Below are 13,780 nucleotides of genomic sequence, written 5' to 3'. Positions count from 1 at the left end.
TGTGAGGAACTCCAACATGCTAAAGCTAACAGAGGGGATGATAGTCATGGAGGAAACAGAAACAGTCCCGGTAATCCTTGATGATTTATTTGAGTTGATACTTTCATTGTAATATTTATGTTTTTCCTGATGTGCTACAACATAAAAGGAGATCAAGAAAGTCTGGTTCCTTGGAACCAGACTTTCAACAGTCAACAGACTTTCAACAGCAACAGTTTTAACGGAGAGTCCGTTAAAACTGTTGCTCATTGTTTAAGAAGCTAAAGGCATGAGTCTTTGTCTTTCTGTCCCACTACGTACTAATAACTACAGGAGCAGCCATGTTGTCTCCTTCTGCCGCTTTTCTTCTCTTGTGTCGACTTCTTTTCTTCTTCTCCCCTGGTTCCGTCTTCTTCAGCGCCGGAGTCGGCACACCTTTCTTCTTCTTCTTCTTCAGGCAGCTCAGAGGGTTGGGGTTGCTCTGTTTCCTCTTCCTCTTCTTCCCCCGCCTCTCCCCGACTTTCTGGCTGATGCCCTGCTCCTCCTTCAGGCTGCGGATGCTCTGCTGCTGGACCGGGGTCACCAGCTCCCCCAGCTGAACGGCCTGGACGTGGTCCAGGGACGCCTGGCTGGGCTTGTCCAGCACCATGGTGTTGAGGATGATGTAGAGCAGAGGGACACCTGGGATCTTTTTGAGTCCATCAGTTACTGCACGGTCCTGCACAGAAATGGACAACAGGATTATGCAAAATAAAGGTCTAAAAAAGCCTAAATTGAAAAGCTATTTATAATTCTCCTTCCATTCCACAGTAATTTTTACAATCCAAGACCCCCTTGTGTCTTCAGTCCGGCTAAATAAAACTGATAAAAATATTACATGACCTTGTGAAAAAAGAGAACTTATAATTATATATATATATATATATATATATATATATATATATATATACACACATACACTGTAGGAAATTCATTTTCATTTCTAAAAAACCAGCAGTTTATTTATTTTTTTTACAATGAGTGTAGATATTTGTGAGAGAAAAAATATATTACTGGTACTTTTAGAGTCATTCAGTAGTTTAAATTAAAATTAAACAGTTCAAACATGCATTTTTTAATCATATATATTTAAAAAATATGACTCGGTTGTATTTAAATCCCACTGATAGGCATGTAAATACAGTGTGCCTGGTGTGAGCAGAGTTGGGTAATAACTAGTAACATTTACTCAATTACATGAGAAAGTAAAAAAAAAACTTTTAGGAGTATCTTTATTATGCTATTATACTTTTTATCCTTTCCTTGAGTAGTTTTATTATGAATTATCTCTGCTCTTACTTGAGTAATATTTCTGGATGTTCTACTCACTGAATGAAAAACAAACATGTTTTAACCAAAAAAATCACCAGACACAGACACACACCTGCAGTTTTTGTTAAAGTTTCACAAGTTTTAAATTGAAAGAAACTAATCTGGAAAAATGTTCTTTTGCCTGATTTTGTTACTTATATCAATTATTGTCTTTTTTGTCCTTAAATTACCAAAATTGGAACTCAGTCTGATGTGATTTAAAAATATTAAATTATTAATAATTCCATCAGTCACTCAGTACTTGAGTAGACTTTTTAAACAAATACTTGTTTTATCCTTATTTGAGTGGTTTTTTTTGGGACGGCTACTTTTTACTTGAGTAAAAATATGCTGAAGTAGTCCCACGTTTACTTGAAGTACTGTTGTCTTTACCACCTCTGATGTGAGTGCGTACCTGCGTGGCAACAAAGTAGTGGTGTGGGTTCGTCTCCTCCAGCATTGACAGCAGACACTCAGACGCTGGGATTGGGTTTTTCAGATGTGCACATTTCCTGACCTGAAACCTCTGCAGGATGAGTTTAGCTCCATAAAGCTGCTTCCCAAGAGTCACAAGTTCCTTCAAAGCACAGCTACGGATGAGACAAACGCATAAAGCACGCAAGATAAAATGGATCGACATGAACGCTGCCCGCAAACAAGTAAAGGTTTTCACCTTGTGGTGCAGAGCTGGATTTCTCCCATCAGATATTTGGGCATCTGCTCCTTGATCTGGATCTTGTTCTTCAGCGCCGCCTGACAGAAAGTTCCGTCAATGAGGATCTGAAAAGGCTCCCTGAAGCTGAAGTTGTATTTGAAAAAGCTGATCGTTTTCTTAGCTTGTTTCTGTCTTTTGATCTTCATGTTGGATCGTTTATCGCTGGAGCTTTACGTCGCTTAACGGGTTCAAAAATAAACCCCGCTTTTGCTTTACTTTAGTGGCGACAGCACATATTTACAACCAGAACCAGCATGGACCCTTGCGGAGAACACAACACGCTTGGGTGCATACCTTTTACGAGTCCGATTAGAAACAACGAAGCGAGAAAAGTTCCGATTTTGTGCGACATTCTGTTCCCGCTGTGTTGGGAGAGCACGCTGCAGCTGCGATTTCTCGGTAAAACAATTCACATAGTCATGTCGATAAATAATTAATTGAATAAATAAATCTAGATATTAAGGAGTTTTTGAAAAAAATAATTAGTTCCCCCCTAAATTAGTTTAGGGAGAACAGATTATTTTATTTCAAGCTAAAATATTTGGTTCCCCACAGGTAAATTTGGCAATTAAACAGCTAATGTTTCTACTGTTAATCACGTTTGGCAAAAAATTATTTCGGCCATTATTTTAGAAAGCCGTGTGAAATTTTTATTTATTTAAATTATTATTGCATAAAAATGGTAAAATACTGTACAGAACATTGGGTAATGACATAATAGAATACATAGTTCACAAATAGAAATAAGGCAGTAGTGCAAGTAAAAGAGATAGTAATTTCAAGGCTCCAAGTGGCTTCATCTGTGGGATTGGGTGAGGTGCGTATGGTTGCATAATGCAGTAATTTGCATAAAAACAGATTAAGTAGAGACTTCTTGACAGAAAATTTGCATTTTTGAATATAAAATTCAGCCATAAATAATATTAGGTTAATTACATGAAAAGTTGCTTTTAGAGGAGCAGGCATTGTAGAATCCAAAAAGTACATCTGTGTACAAAAGTGAAAAACTACTGAAGATATTACAACAGGGGTGTGTGTCTGAGCGTCATTACGTAGAAACGTGACGCATGGTTAGCCCCGCCCCTGTGTTTTCCTTCCGGAAACAGACGTCATGATGAAGGTAGCAGTGAGGTAGCGGCTGCGGCTCCACACGGTTCATGGTCGGCAGTCACCTCTGACTCGTAGCTCCCTTCGGCTCGAGTCGGGAACCCCGCTGAAGTCGGCTTGGCTCGGTGCTTTTAATTTCTCTTTAGCTCGGCGGCTAACATCATGGCGGCCACGGATCCACGTTTCTCGAGTAACGGCGGGCCGGCCAGCAGAGGAGGATTCCCCGCGGGGGAGAGCAGCAGCGACCGCGACGGGCCGGGCGGCAGCAGCAGCGGCGGCGGAGAGAGCGAGCGCGATCGGGCCACCTTCGAGTGCAACATCTGCCTGGACACTGCCAGGGACGCGGTCATCAGTATGTGCGGCCACTTATTCTGGTAGGAGTCGGTGGTTTGTTGCTGTTTGGGAGTAGTTTGGCCGTTTGCGCGGCCTCCGTAACCCGTTGTTTGTGTGGCTGTTAGCGGCGGAGTCACGCCCCATTATGGCCCGTTTTATCAGCTTGTTGTCCGTCTGACTGCTGCCAAGATGGCTTACGAGTTTTGTTTTTGTTAGTTTTGTTTTGATTTTTTTTTTTTAATCAAAACTCATCTTTTTTGCCGGAGAAACGTTTTAAATACCCATTCCATTCTTGATTAGCATATTTACAGCGTTAACATGTGATCTGCTTTGAAGGGAAGTGGTTTAGACTCATCATATGATCTGATTAGGACCAAAAATGTTCATCAAACGCTAGTTTTTGCAATTAAGGACATTTTTTAAACTTTGTAATAAGAAAAATATTATAATAATTTCACTAATTTGGATTATATGTAGTTTTGAAAGTGATAAAATGCATTAAATGAGAAAAAAGTTTATTTAAAAAGTCGTTTTGGTAATGATTAATTAAATTCCTGAAGACTTCTAAAATAAAAGTGAATGATAAATGGTAAAAAAAAAAAAAAAAAGTCCACTTTCATAGCTAAAGATTAAAAGTAAATCATTACAAAAACATTCAGGTAATCTACGGAGTTAAAAACACATAAATCCAAGTTTCTGCATTAATCAGCTGCAATGTTCTTATGAAATCTACATATTTTTGTTCTATAACCGTTAGTGTTTAACATAAACTTGTCAAAGTCTTTTTCACCTTGAAAAGCTTTCATTCTAGCACTTTCTCTTATCTGAGGTTAGGCTAACCTTGCGCAAGATGCAACCTTCGAACCATGTGTGCGAAGTGGAAGCAGCTCAGTGATGTGTTTCCCATTCACGCCTGTTCCTGTGCTCCAGTTAAAGCTGAAGGCAGATTACAGCCCAGCAGCAGATCTGCGTTAGCTCCAATGGTATCATAATCCCAGGAAGAAGAAGAAGAAAAGTCACGTTCCTCCACCTGGGTACCAGCGGGAGGTTGTGGCTCTATTTTTAAAGTGACCAAGATTTTCAGATTCACTTTCCAGATGTCGTCTCCTCTAGAAGTGCTTTGCTCAACAGAAAGAAAAAAAAAAATCTGTTTCAGGGTTGAAAGGTTGAACTGTGGCCCAGATTTAATCACAAATATTAACCTGGAGGACAAATAGTCTGAAGCTGATGTGATTCTTATGACGTTTAAAGCAAAATTTCGACTCAATCTTTAGCTAAGCATCAATAATAATAATAATAAAGGAGCAGTAAAGTGGTTATTTTTTCTCATGTTTTGCTTAAAGATCAGTGCCTGGGTGGGATGTATGTTTAGTGAAACATTTACAGTAACTTGTGTGTTCTTGTACGCTGTGTTTTGTGCTGATGTAATGCAGTTGCCATGTTGCTTTAATCCCCTCTGCTCTTGGAAGTCGAGCTTAATGTGATGAAACTGTGATGAAACTCATCAGCCTGCAGAACCGCCGGGGTCAGCTCACCTGCTGCAACTTCGAATTAACGTTGCATTATTGCTGCAGCAAACTGCGTCGCCGCGGCGGTGTTAATTAGTCGCTGGGTTTTAATGAACGTGGATACGACCAACGAAGGAGCCGATCAGTTCAGCAGCTCTGCTGTCTGTGTTTGAGCTTCAAATCCTTTAAATGTCTTAAGCTGAATTAAGTTACAGCTGGTTTCTAAATAGATACATCGAGGTTTCTGCTGTTGTAGCTAGAAATTTAGCACATCAGCATCTCTGTTATGCTTTGGAAAAACTTGATGATTTCACTGTGAATATGAACCGCTGTGCCACAGTTTGACTCCTCTCTAATATATTTAAATATGAACAAAAAGAAGCTGCATTTGAGAAGCAGCTGCTCATCTCTTTAGCTTCTAAGAACGAAGAGAAGCGTCACTAATTTCTGAAAGTAAAACACAATAAAGCATTTTTCTCACCTCACACAGTGTCTCATGTCTTACATATGATTATCAATACATTTTTATGTCAGTATCTAAAGTTCTGGGGACATTTTTGGCCCTTAAATGATTTTGTTTCTTGACAAAAATTCAATAATTGTAAAGAGTTTGGCCAACAAAATAGAAAACAATCGATGACCCAAAAATTTTGAATTTTTTTCTTTCTAAAAAGACGAAAAAAAAAAACACATCTTAAATGGACAAAATCATCAGCAACATTTACATTTCAGAGACATTTTTCCCCTCAATTCAATAAACCAGATTTACAGCCACAACTATTACTTTACTTTCTTATAACTTTTAATATCTACTGCAGAAAATCTTAATTTTTAAATAGTAGATATTTTATTCCTATTTTTAGGTTTTAATGTAAAGAAAAATGTACGGTATTTTCAAAAAGATTTTCATTTTCTATACATATTAGCACAACAGTTTCCAGCCTGAGATCAGGAAGAATCCATAAAATAAAAATGAGTCATTCATAAAAGCGACTATTCCGTGACAAAAACCTGAAAAATAACTAAAACAAGCGTTAGTTGTTATATGTACTTTTAAAACTTCAGTAAGTTGTTTATATTTTTTAATCAGAGTCCAGAGTTCTGTAGCTCGTTTTCAGCAGCACAGCAGAGTTTTGATCGGCTGGTTCCTGTTCGGTTTGGTTCACTTCAGGCCACGTTTATCATCCGTCCTGAATGTTTTTGTGGTTATGAAAGTGAAGGAAAAAACAAAAACAAGTCCTGCCAGTCGGTCATGAACCGAGTTACTTGATGTAAGTTTACCTGACGAAGGAGTCGCGAGGAGACGACCTTCAGGCTGAAGGTCTTAGGAAATAAGCCGTACTTTAAAGATGGACCTGCAGCTACGAACCTTTAAGATCAGATGCAAAGAAAACACTGAAACATGCAGAATTCAGCCAAGATGCTCAAACTCACCCATCATATCGGCTCCATCAGCTTTAAATTGTCTTAAGACGCATTAGGAAGAGTCACTCGGTTCCAAAATCCATTATTTTGGAACCAGGTTATTTTTATTTCTTATGTGTGCAAAAGAGCATCAACAGTCTCAGCTTGGAAACGAAAGTAGCGCCACCTTTTAAGTTCCTGTTGCTGTAATAAACATCCTGTTGCAGGTTTAACTCGACCAACTCGTTAACGTCGACGTCTCAGGCTCAACATGAGCAGAAATACATGATATTCAGAGTATTTTGTTATTTTAGACCTACATGAGGTCGTCCACGACTGATCACATTTATTAAAATATAGTTTTATGAGATTATGTTTAAAATTAACTGCTTCTTCTGCCTGTATGACTCACCACCCAGGGCGCCATTCCAACAGGGCGCAGCTGAATCGCTTAAAAAACAGAGGGGAAAAAACCTGTCAGCTACGCATGAGGAGTTTTTGTCAGCCTGTTCCGTCATCATAACTTTCTTTTTCAGTTGTATTTCTACAATCAGTTTGATTTTTTATTGATTGATCAAAATTTGATCAATCAATAAAAAATTGATCAAATTTTTTATTTTTGAAAATTAAATTTTTGATAAATAGGGATTTATTTTGTCAAAGCACTCTTTGGGCGGCCATCTTGTTTGACAAGCACGTTTACAGCTTATTTTTATTTGAACTTTGAATTCAAGTCAAATTTATAGCAAAATACTAGAGAAGGGCTATGATTTAATTTTTTAATGTAATGTCAAAATATTGTCAGAATAATGTCGTAATATTAGTAGAATATTGTAATTTTATGAGAAATCAACACAAAAAAACCAAAATGAAAAATGTTGAGCATATTGTGAAGTTGCACTTTAGTACAAGTTTTAAAGATAATTCTTAACACTTCATAAAATACTTAATCTTTCAACATTTCAGCATCAGATTGGTTTCAGTATCTGGACTTTGAAATGATCATGCAACATCTTGATAATTAAGTTTTTCTCAATAAAACAACTTTTTTTTTCATGTAATTTGAAGGTTTTTTTTCAGGTAAAATTGTTTCTCCTCTGCTGATATTATCGCTATATTCCTGTAAATAAACAAAAATTCTTGTTTTATTAAAGAAGTTGGAGGTTAAAAATATAAACATAACAGATTTGCCTGGTTTTGGTCAGTGAAGTTGTGGCAGGTTTCCTGCAAACGCAGCACCAGGTGCAGGTGATGCTCTGCTCTCGGTTACACACCTGACCCACTTCTGACTATTTTTAGCCAAGTTTTCAAGTTTCCCCCTCCGAGTCGGGTTCAAGAACAAAGAAAGTATTCGCAGAATAAACGCAAAATTTAGTCGAGTTAAATTTGACTACATTTATCTATGTGGCACATTTACAACAATCTGAGCTGACCCAAGTGTTTCACAATTACAGCATCATAGATAGATGTGTGATAAAACAGTTTGATTTTAAAAGAAAATACGATTGGCAGTAAAAAAGAAGGATAAACTAATACTGCGAATAAAAACCAAACATACTTACATTCCCAAAAACTGGAATCAATTAAGTGTGAGTTGTTTCCCCTCTTTTACAAGAAGATTGTCTAAAATTATGAAAAATCATTTTGAGGAGAAAAAAGCTTTAATAATTACCTTTTTGTTATGTTGGAGTTTATTCTCCAAATATTACAACTTTATTCTGGTAATATTAAGACCTAATTCTCGTATTAGTTAGACTTTATTGTCATATCATTTTAATCTTGTTAAAAAAAAACAAGCATTTTGTCGTAGAGTTGACAATGGAAGCTGTAAACAAGATGGCCGCCACAGGCGCGCTCAAAATCAGGGTTTACACAAATTAAATCTTCAAAAAATAAATAAATAAATCACCCCCTTTGTATTTTTTCATTTAGATGCTAATTTCTGTATCATACCAGCAGAAACATTAAAAACTAGAGAAATATTCACATTTTCATCCCCATAAATCTCTCCTGTGAGTTTTTCCCTCAGCGTTTCTCCACACGTTGAAGCAGCAGGTCAGGAAACCAGCATTAAACCAAACAGGCAGCAGGAGCGACTTTAACAAAACGCATCTATTCTGCAGGGTTTTTTTCCCCCTCATCGCCTCTAATCTGACGCTTAACATGAATTTCCTGCAGGAATGTTGATCTGAGCATTTAGAGAGCAGGACATTCTTGTCTGAGTGTGAACTAATCTTTGTTTATTTGTGCCTCTGCAGCTGGCCCTGCCTTCATCAAGTAAGTACCTGCTTTGTTGTCTCTTTTACACCCAATCACACACAAACAGGTGGATAAATATAATTTTTTTTTAAAGGCGTGGTTTTGTAGAAAAATCCCAAAGACTCAAATCCAAGTGAAGAAAGTTGCTATGAAAATCTAATGTTTACATGTAATATTAGTAACTGCTACCTATAATTACAATTGAAGTCCAAATGTACCAAAACTACTATCCATAAAATCTATAAACTGCCCCTTGATTCCACATCGATTTAACTAAATAAAAACAATATTTCAATTGAAATCTTCACATTTTTCCTGACATTTGACTCGATTAATGCATCATTTTTTAAGTTTTCTGCCAAATTGTGTCTTTTAAACGAGGTTTCTTCCTTTTTTTCCCTTCTTCGTTTTCAGTGGTTGGAGACGCGGCCCAGCCAGCAACAGTGTCCCGTCTGCAAGGCGGGCATTAGCAGGGAGAAAGTCATCCCGCTGTACGGCAGAGGGAGCTCCAGCCAGGAGGACCCCAGGTACGCCTCCGGTCCAGTCTGGTCCGGTCCATGCTCGGTTCTGATCAGAACCGCTTGCTAGAGCGTATTTTGGCTACGTTCACACTGCGTACTTTTATGCTCAAATCCGGTTTTTGCTTTTTGTTTTGTGGTCGTTCACATTTCCAAAATATACGGTATGCGACAGGTATCTGATCTCCCAATAGCAAACAATCTGAAAGTGTCTCGCATGCGCAGTGACGTCACACGTAGAGGGCGTGCTCAGTGTTTTGCCAAGAGCCATGAAGAAGAAGAAGAAGAAGAAAAAGAAGGAAAAAACAAACAAAAAAAATAAAAACGTACCTTGCGGTTTTACAGTTTTCATCCGAGCAGAATCAGCACATTAACGAGTTAATCCTCATTATAGTCCGCTGTGGCCGTTGTTTTTCTATTTGCGGTCGCAGAATAGTGACGTTTTGTCGAGTATCAATGACGTTCAGGTCGACTTAATGCGACCTGGCCATTCAGAGAGCCAGATTCGTGTCATATTTAGGACCCGCATGTCCAGGTGGCCTGGGTCCCATTTGAAAAAATCCGATCTGCGTTGTTCAGACTGTGATAAAAAAAATAAATAAAAAAGATCAGATGCATTGAGGAGGAATAAATGGATTTAGGTCACGTCCGGAAAAATGTTGCTTTTGTTCTGCTCAGGTTGAAAACTCCGCCTCGGCCTCAGGGACAGAGAACCGAGCCTGAAAGCAGAGGAGGGGTGAGTGAGACGCTGTTTTTTTTTTTTTTTTTTTTTTTTTTTTACGTTAGCAGATAATTTCCCCTAAAAACGTGATAAGTTGACCAACGGGTTTCCTGTCTGCGTCCAGATGTTCCCCGGCTTTGGAGAAACGGGCTTCCACATGTCTTTCGGGATCGGAGCGTTCCCCTTCGGCTTTTTCACCACAGTCTTCAACGCCAACGACCCCTTCCACAGAGCAGGTAGACCACTAAACACGAATCAAAACAATCAGTTTACACTTTATCTGGATCGTTTCTCATCAGAAATCTAGTTATTGGATTTATAAAAAGTAAACTAAGGATGTAAATATTACACTAAGGTCATATAACCAGAATAGAGCGGGGAAGTGTAACTTTTTTTCCTTTTGAGTGTCTGGAAATTAATAATACATTTTGACATGGTTGTCCATTTTACTTGTTGTTTTGATTGGCTAATTAAAATACATTCCAGTTCCAGTATTAAATATTTGCTAGAGTTTGATTCTGTTTTTGGGGAGGATGCATTATTATGGCCTAACTGCACTAATTTTGTTGGTCTGCTGCACAAGATCCCAATAAAGCACATTAAAGTTTGTGGTTAAAAAAGGTGCAAGGCACTGATTATGTATAAATGTAAAGTTATAATGCGACAAAGCTTCCTTATAATCTCCCGTCTCTGCTCAGACCAGTATGTAGGGGATCACCAAGCCAACGGTAACCTTAACAACGGCAACAACAGCTGGCAGGACTCCCTCTTCCTGTTCGTCGCCATCATCTTCTTCTTCTGGCTGCTGAGCGTCTGATGACGACGACAGTATGAAAATAAAAACAAGACTGGAGACACTAGCGCGTGCACACACACACACACACACACACACACGATTTTCATTATGTAACCTGAGAAAAAGCTGCTGAGAGTCAAGAAATACAGGTTTTCTCCTCCACTCCGCCCCCAACACACACTGACACACACCTGCTGGGTTAACACTGTAAAAACACAAAATCTCACCAGGTATTGTTGTCTAATTTCTAATGCAGATATCTTAGCACACTTGAAATATGAGAAAAATAATTTACAAGAAACTTTTCAGCAAGATATAGGATCTTGATTTGAGTAAATAATTCCTTGATGATGATAAAGTATGAGTTCTAGTAGCAGATTAATTTATTACACGGGAAAAATGTATCTGAAATAATCTGCTAGTGGAACAAAACATTTTACACGGATGGCAAATGACGAGCCTTGTTATAGCTTATAATATGGGAAATTATTTTTGGTCTACTTTTTAATGCCAATATGTTTATACAATTGAAATAAGACGACAAGGTTTTCTGCACAACACAAGATCTTGTTTTAAGTGAATAATTCCTTAATATTCATGAAAGTGCAACTTCCTGTCAGATTATTTCACTTATAAACTGGAAAGTGAAATAATCTGCTTGTGGAAATGGTTATTTTTTAATATTTAGGAATTGACATAAAACAAGTCTCCATTCCTTCCTAAAAAGTTACTTTAACTTAATTGTCTTATGTTAAGTGTACTGAGATATTTTCTTTATAAACTAAACTATAAATACTTGGTAATATTTTGTGTTTTTGCAGTGAATGTTGTTTATGCAACAAAATAGATCACAATCCAGAGCAGGAGTCAGCAACCTTGCTTTTTAAATTTTTTTTAACTCTGTTCTTTACCATTTTAGGTCAAAGTCAGAGCCACAGGTTGCTGACCTCTGACCCCCCCAATAATCTAGGGCCACCTCTGTAGTTGTCAGCACAGAGTTCAGTGACAGTATTAAAGTTTTTAGCCGATGGAGCAGAAACAGCCGGGATGGGTCAACCTTCCTCCTGGTTTCTGTATTCAGTATCCGTACGGTGGAAGGAACGGCAGTCGGTTTCTTTACGTTCGTCTTAAACTGCCATTACACTGTGAGGTCACCTGTGGATGGAGCCGTCCTTAACGTCTGGTGTCTTTTTGTTTGTTTTCCCCAGAATGCAGCACAGTTTTATTTCAGAACGGATCCATTGAAATCTTAAAGGTGCCACTCACAGGACTTTTGCAGAATAAATGAGTTCTTTGGACTTTTCCCACTGAAACGGAGCGATTACGAAACACTTATGTCTTGTTTTGTTTTATCTGTGTGTGTGTGTATACATAATATATTTGTATATATGAATATTGTAAATGCTGTTTATGTGATTCTGGGAGCTACAGACGATTGCTGAGACGTGAAAGTTATGATTCTGTTTCTAAAAAAGCAGACCTTCCCTATTGATGTGAATGATGAGGTGAAGTTTCCTTTTTCCTGGACAAATAACTGACAAAGTGTAAAAAAAAAAAAAAAAAAAAAAATAATAAAAAATAAGCCCAATCTTTATAGTGATACATTTTTTCCAGCCAATACCAGATTTTTATTTTTTATTTTAAAAGGTGCTTCGGGTTTAATTTTTCTTTTTTAAATTCAAATGAAATACTTTGTTTATCCCACAGGGAAATTAAATAATCTTAGTGATTTTTAACATGACAATAAAGAAGCAGAATATTACCTTCACTTATGAATAAAGTCTTACCAATTATCTTTGCTCTAGAGTAAATAGTTTGGTACGTTTGAAATAAAACTAACTTTCAAGTAACATCTCGGCAAGACGTGAGTTTGTTTTAGGTCGATAATTCATTAATGTTGATTTTAAGAACAGTTCTGGTTCCACTGGCAGATTATTTCACAGATATTTTCATCTGTTATACAAGTAATCTGCCAGTGAAGCCTGTTCACTGTGTTGAGTCAAAATCAACTGGTGCTGCAGCGTTACCTAGCAACCCCAGCAGAGCCCCGCCCGTTGCCTAGCAACCCAGGGGGAGTTCCAGCACACTCCAGCTTCAGACGATTTTGCTAAAAAGTTGCTTATAAAGTTTTGTCTTATTTCAGGTGTGCCAAGATATTTGACCTAGAAACTAGACCATCTTGGTGAGACTGTTTTTGCCGTGTAAACCTTTATCTGACTTTAATTAAACTCAGAGTTCTGAGTTTTAGTGCACTTAATATTAGTATTTGACCTGCTGATTAAGGGAATAAATCGGCCAAACCGATGGTGCGTCTCTAGTTGCAGTTTTCTAACCTGTTGGATCTGGAGATTGTGTTTAAACCACGAATCAAGTCTTCTATGTTCCCACCAGAGTCAGAAAAGAAACTGAAGGTCATCTGAAGGACGGGCTGTCCTTCCGCCGCCACCAGGCCTCGTTCTTGTCTTACGTATTTGTCAGTCGGAGCGACTCTTTGTACCGAGGGGCTAATGTGACACTAAAACAGGTGACTGAGGTCACAATGCAAATGGAGACTGTTGTGGAAAAACCAAATGTTCCTGGAGATTAAAGTTGATTGAAATGTTTGCTTTGTGTCTGATTTAAAAGAAAAACGTGACTTTTTCTACAGGACTTTAACCACTCAACCCTGTTTATCCAATATTAGAAACACATGAAGACAATTTAATTCTTTTTAAATAAAATAAACATTTTATTGCATAAAATGTAATAACATTCCTTTAGTGCAAGCTTGATCATTTGTAGCAATTGAAAAAATACTTAACATGAAAAGCTCAGCTTTTTCTGTTTAGAGCTAATTGATTATTTTTGCATTAACCAATTGATAGCAAAAAGATTAGAAGCTTTTTTGTTTCTTACAGAGTTTGAACCAAGTGAAGCTAAAACTATTCCACTTGAGTTCAAAGTAGAACATATTTACACATGAGTATCATTTTATCTTAAATGTGAAACGTAGATGTTGTATTTGAACAGTTTTGGATTAACTGCTGCTCTGACTGTTCTTTCAGTAAAATACATGTTTGGGTCTTGTTGGGAATGGAAATCCCGGTCAAT

The 13,780-nt window shown here is 37.7% G+C and overlaps 2 protein-coding genes across 2 annotated transcripts; one reads left to right on the top strand and one right to left on the bottom strand.

Annotated features, from left to right (window-relative positions):
- Positions 1-65: 65 nt before the first annotated feature.
- Positions 66-2,366, bottom strand: utp23 (UTP23 small subunit processome component). The gene is made up of 3 exons (XM_008422753.3): positions 2,003-2,366; positions 1,745-1,919; positions 66-697 (listed from the first exon to the last, which is right to left on the bottom strand). Exons 1-3 carry the CDS (start codon positions 2,188-2,190, stop codon positions 293-295), a joined length of 768 nt encoding a protein of 255 aa, XP_008420975.2. The 5' UTR covers positions 2,191-2,366; the 3' UTR covers positions 66-292.
- Positions 2,367-3,123: 757 nt separating this feature from the next.
- On the top strand, positions 3,124-13,293 carry rnf5 (ring finger protein 5). Its single transcript, XM_008422751.3, has 6 exons — positions 3,124-3,525; positions 8,655-8,673; positions 9,070-9,182; positions 9,852-9,909; positions 10,019-10,130; positions 10,593-13,293. Exons 1-6 carry the CDS (start codon positions 3,314-3,316, stop codon positions 10,709-10,711), a joined length of 633 nt encoding a protein of 210 aa, XP_008420973.1. The 5' UTR covers positions 3,124-3,313; the 3' UTR covers positions 10,712-13,293.
- Positions 13,294-13,780: the final 487 nt, after the last annotated feature.

The sequence above is a fragment of the Poecilia reticulata genome, chromosome 11 (assembly GCF_904066995.2).
Source record: "Poecilia reticulata chromosome 11, P_reticulata-male-v2, whole genome shotgun sequence".
Lineage (NCBI taxonomy): Eukaryota > Metazoa > Chordata > Actinopteri > Cyprinodontiformes > Poeciliidae > Poecilia > Poecilia reticulata.
Note: the sequence above shows the minus strand (reverse complement) of the source record. Positions and strands in the feature narration are given on the sequence as shown.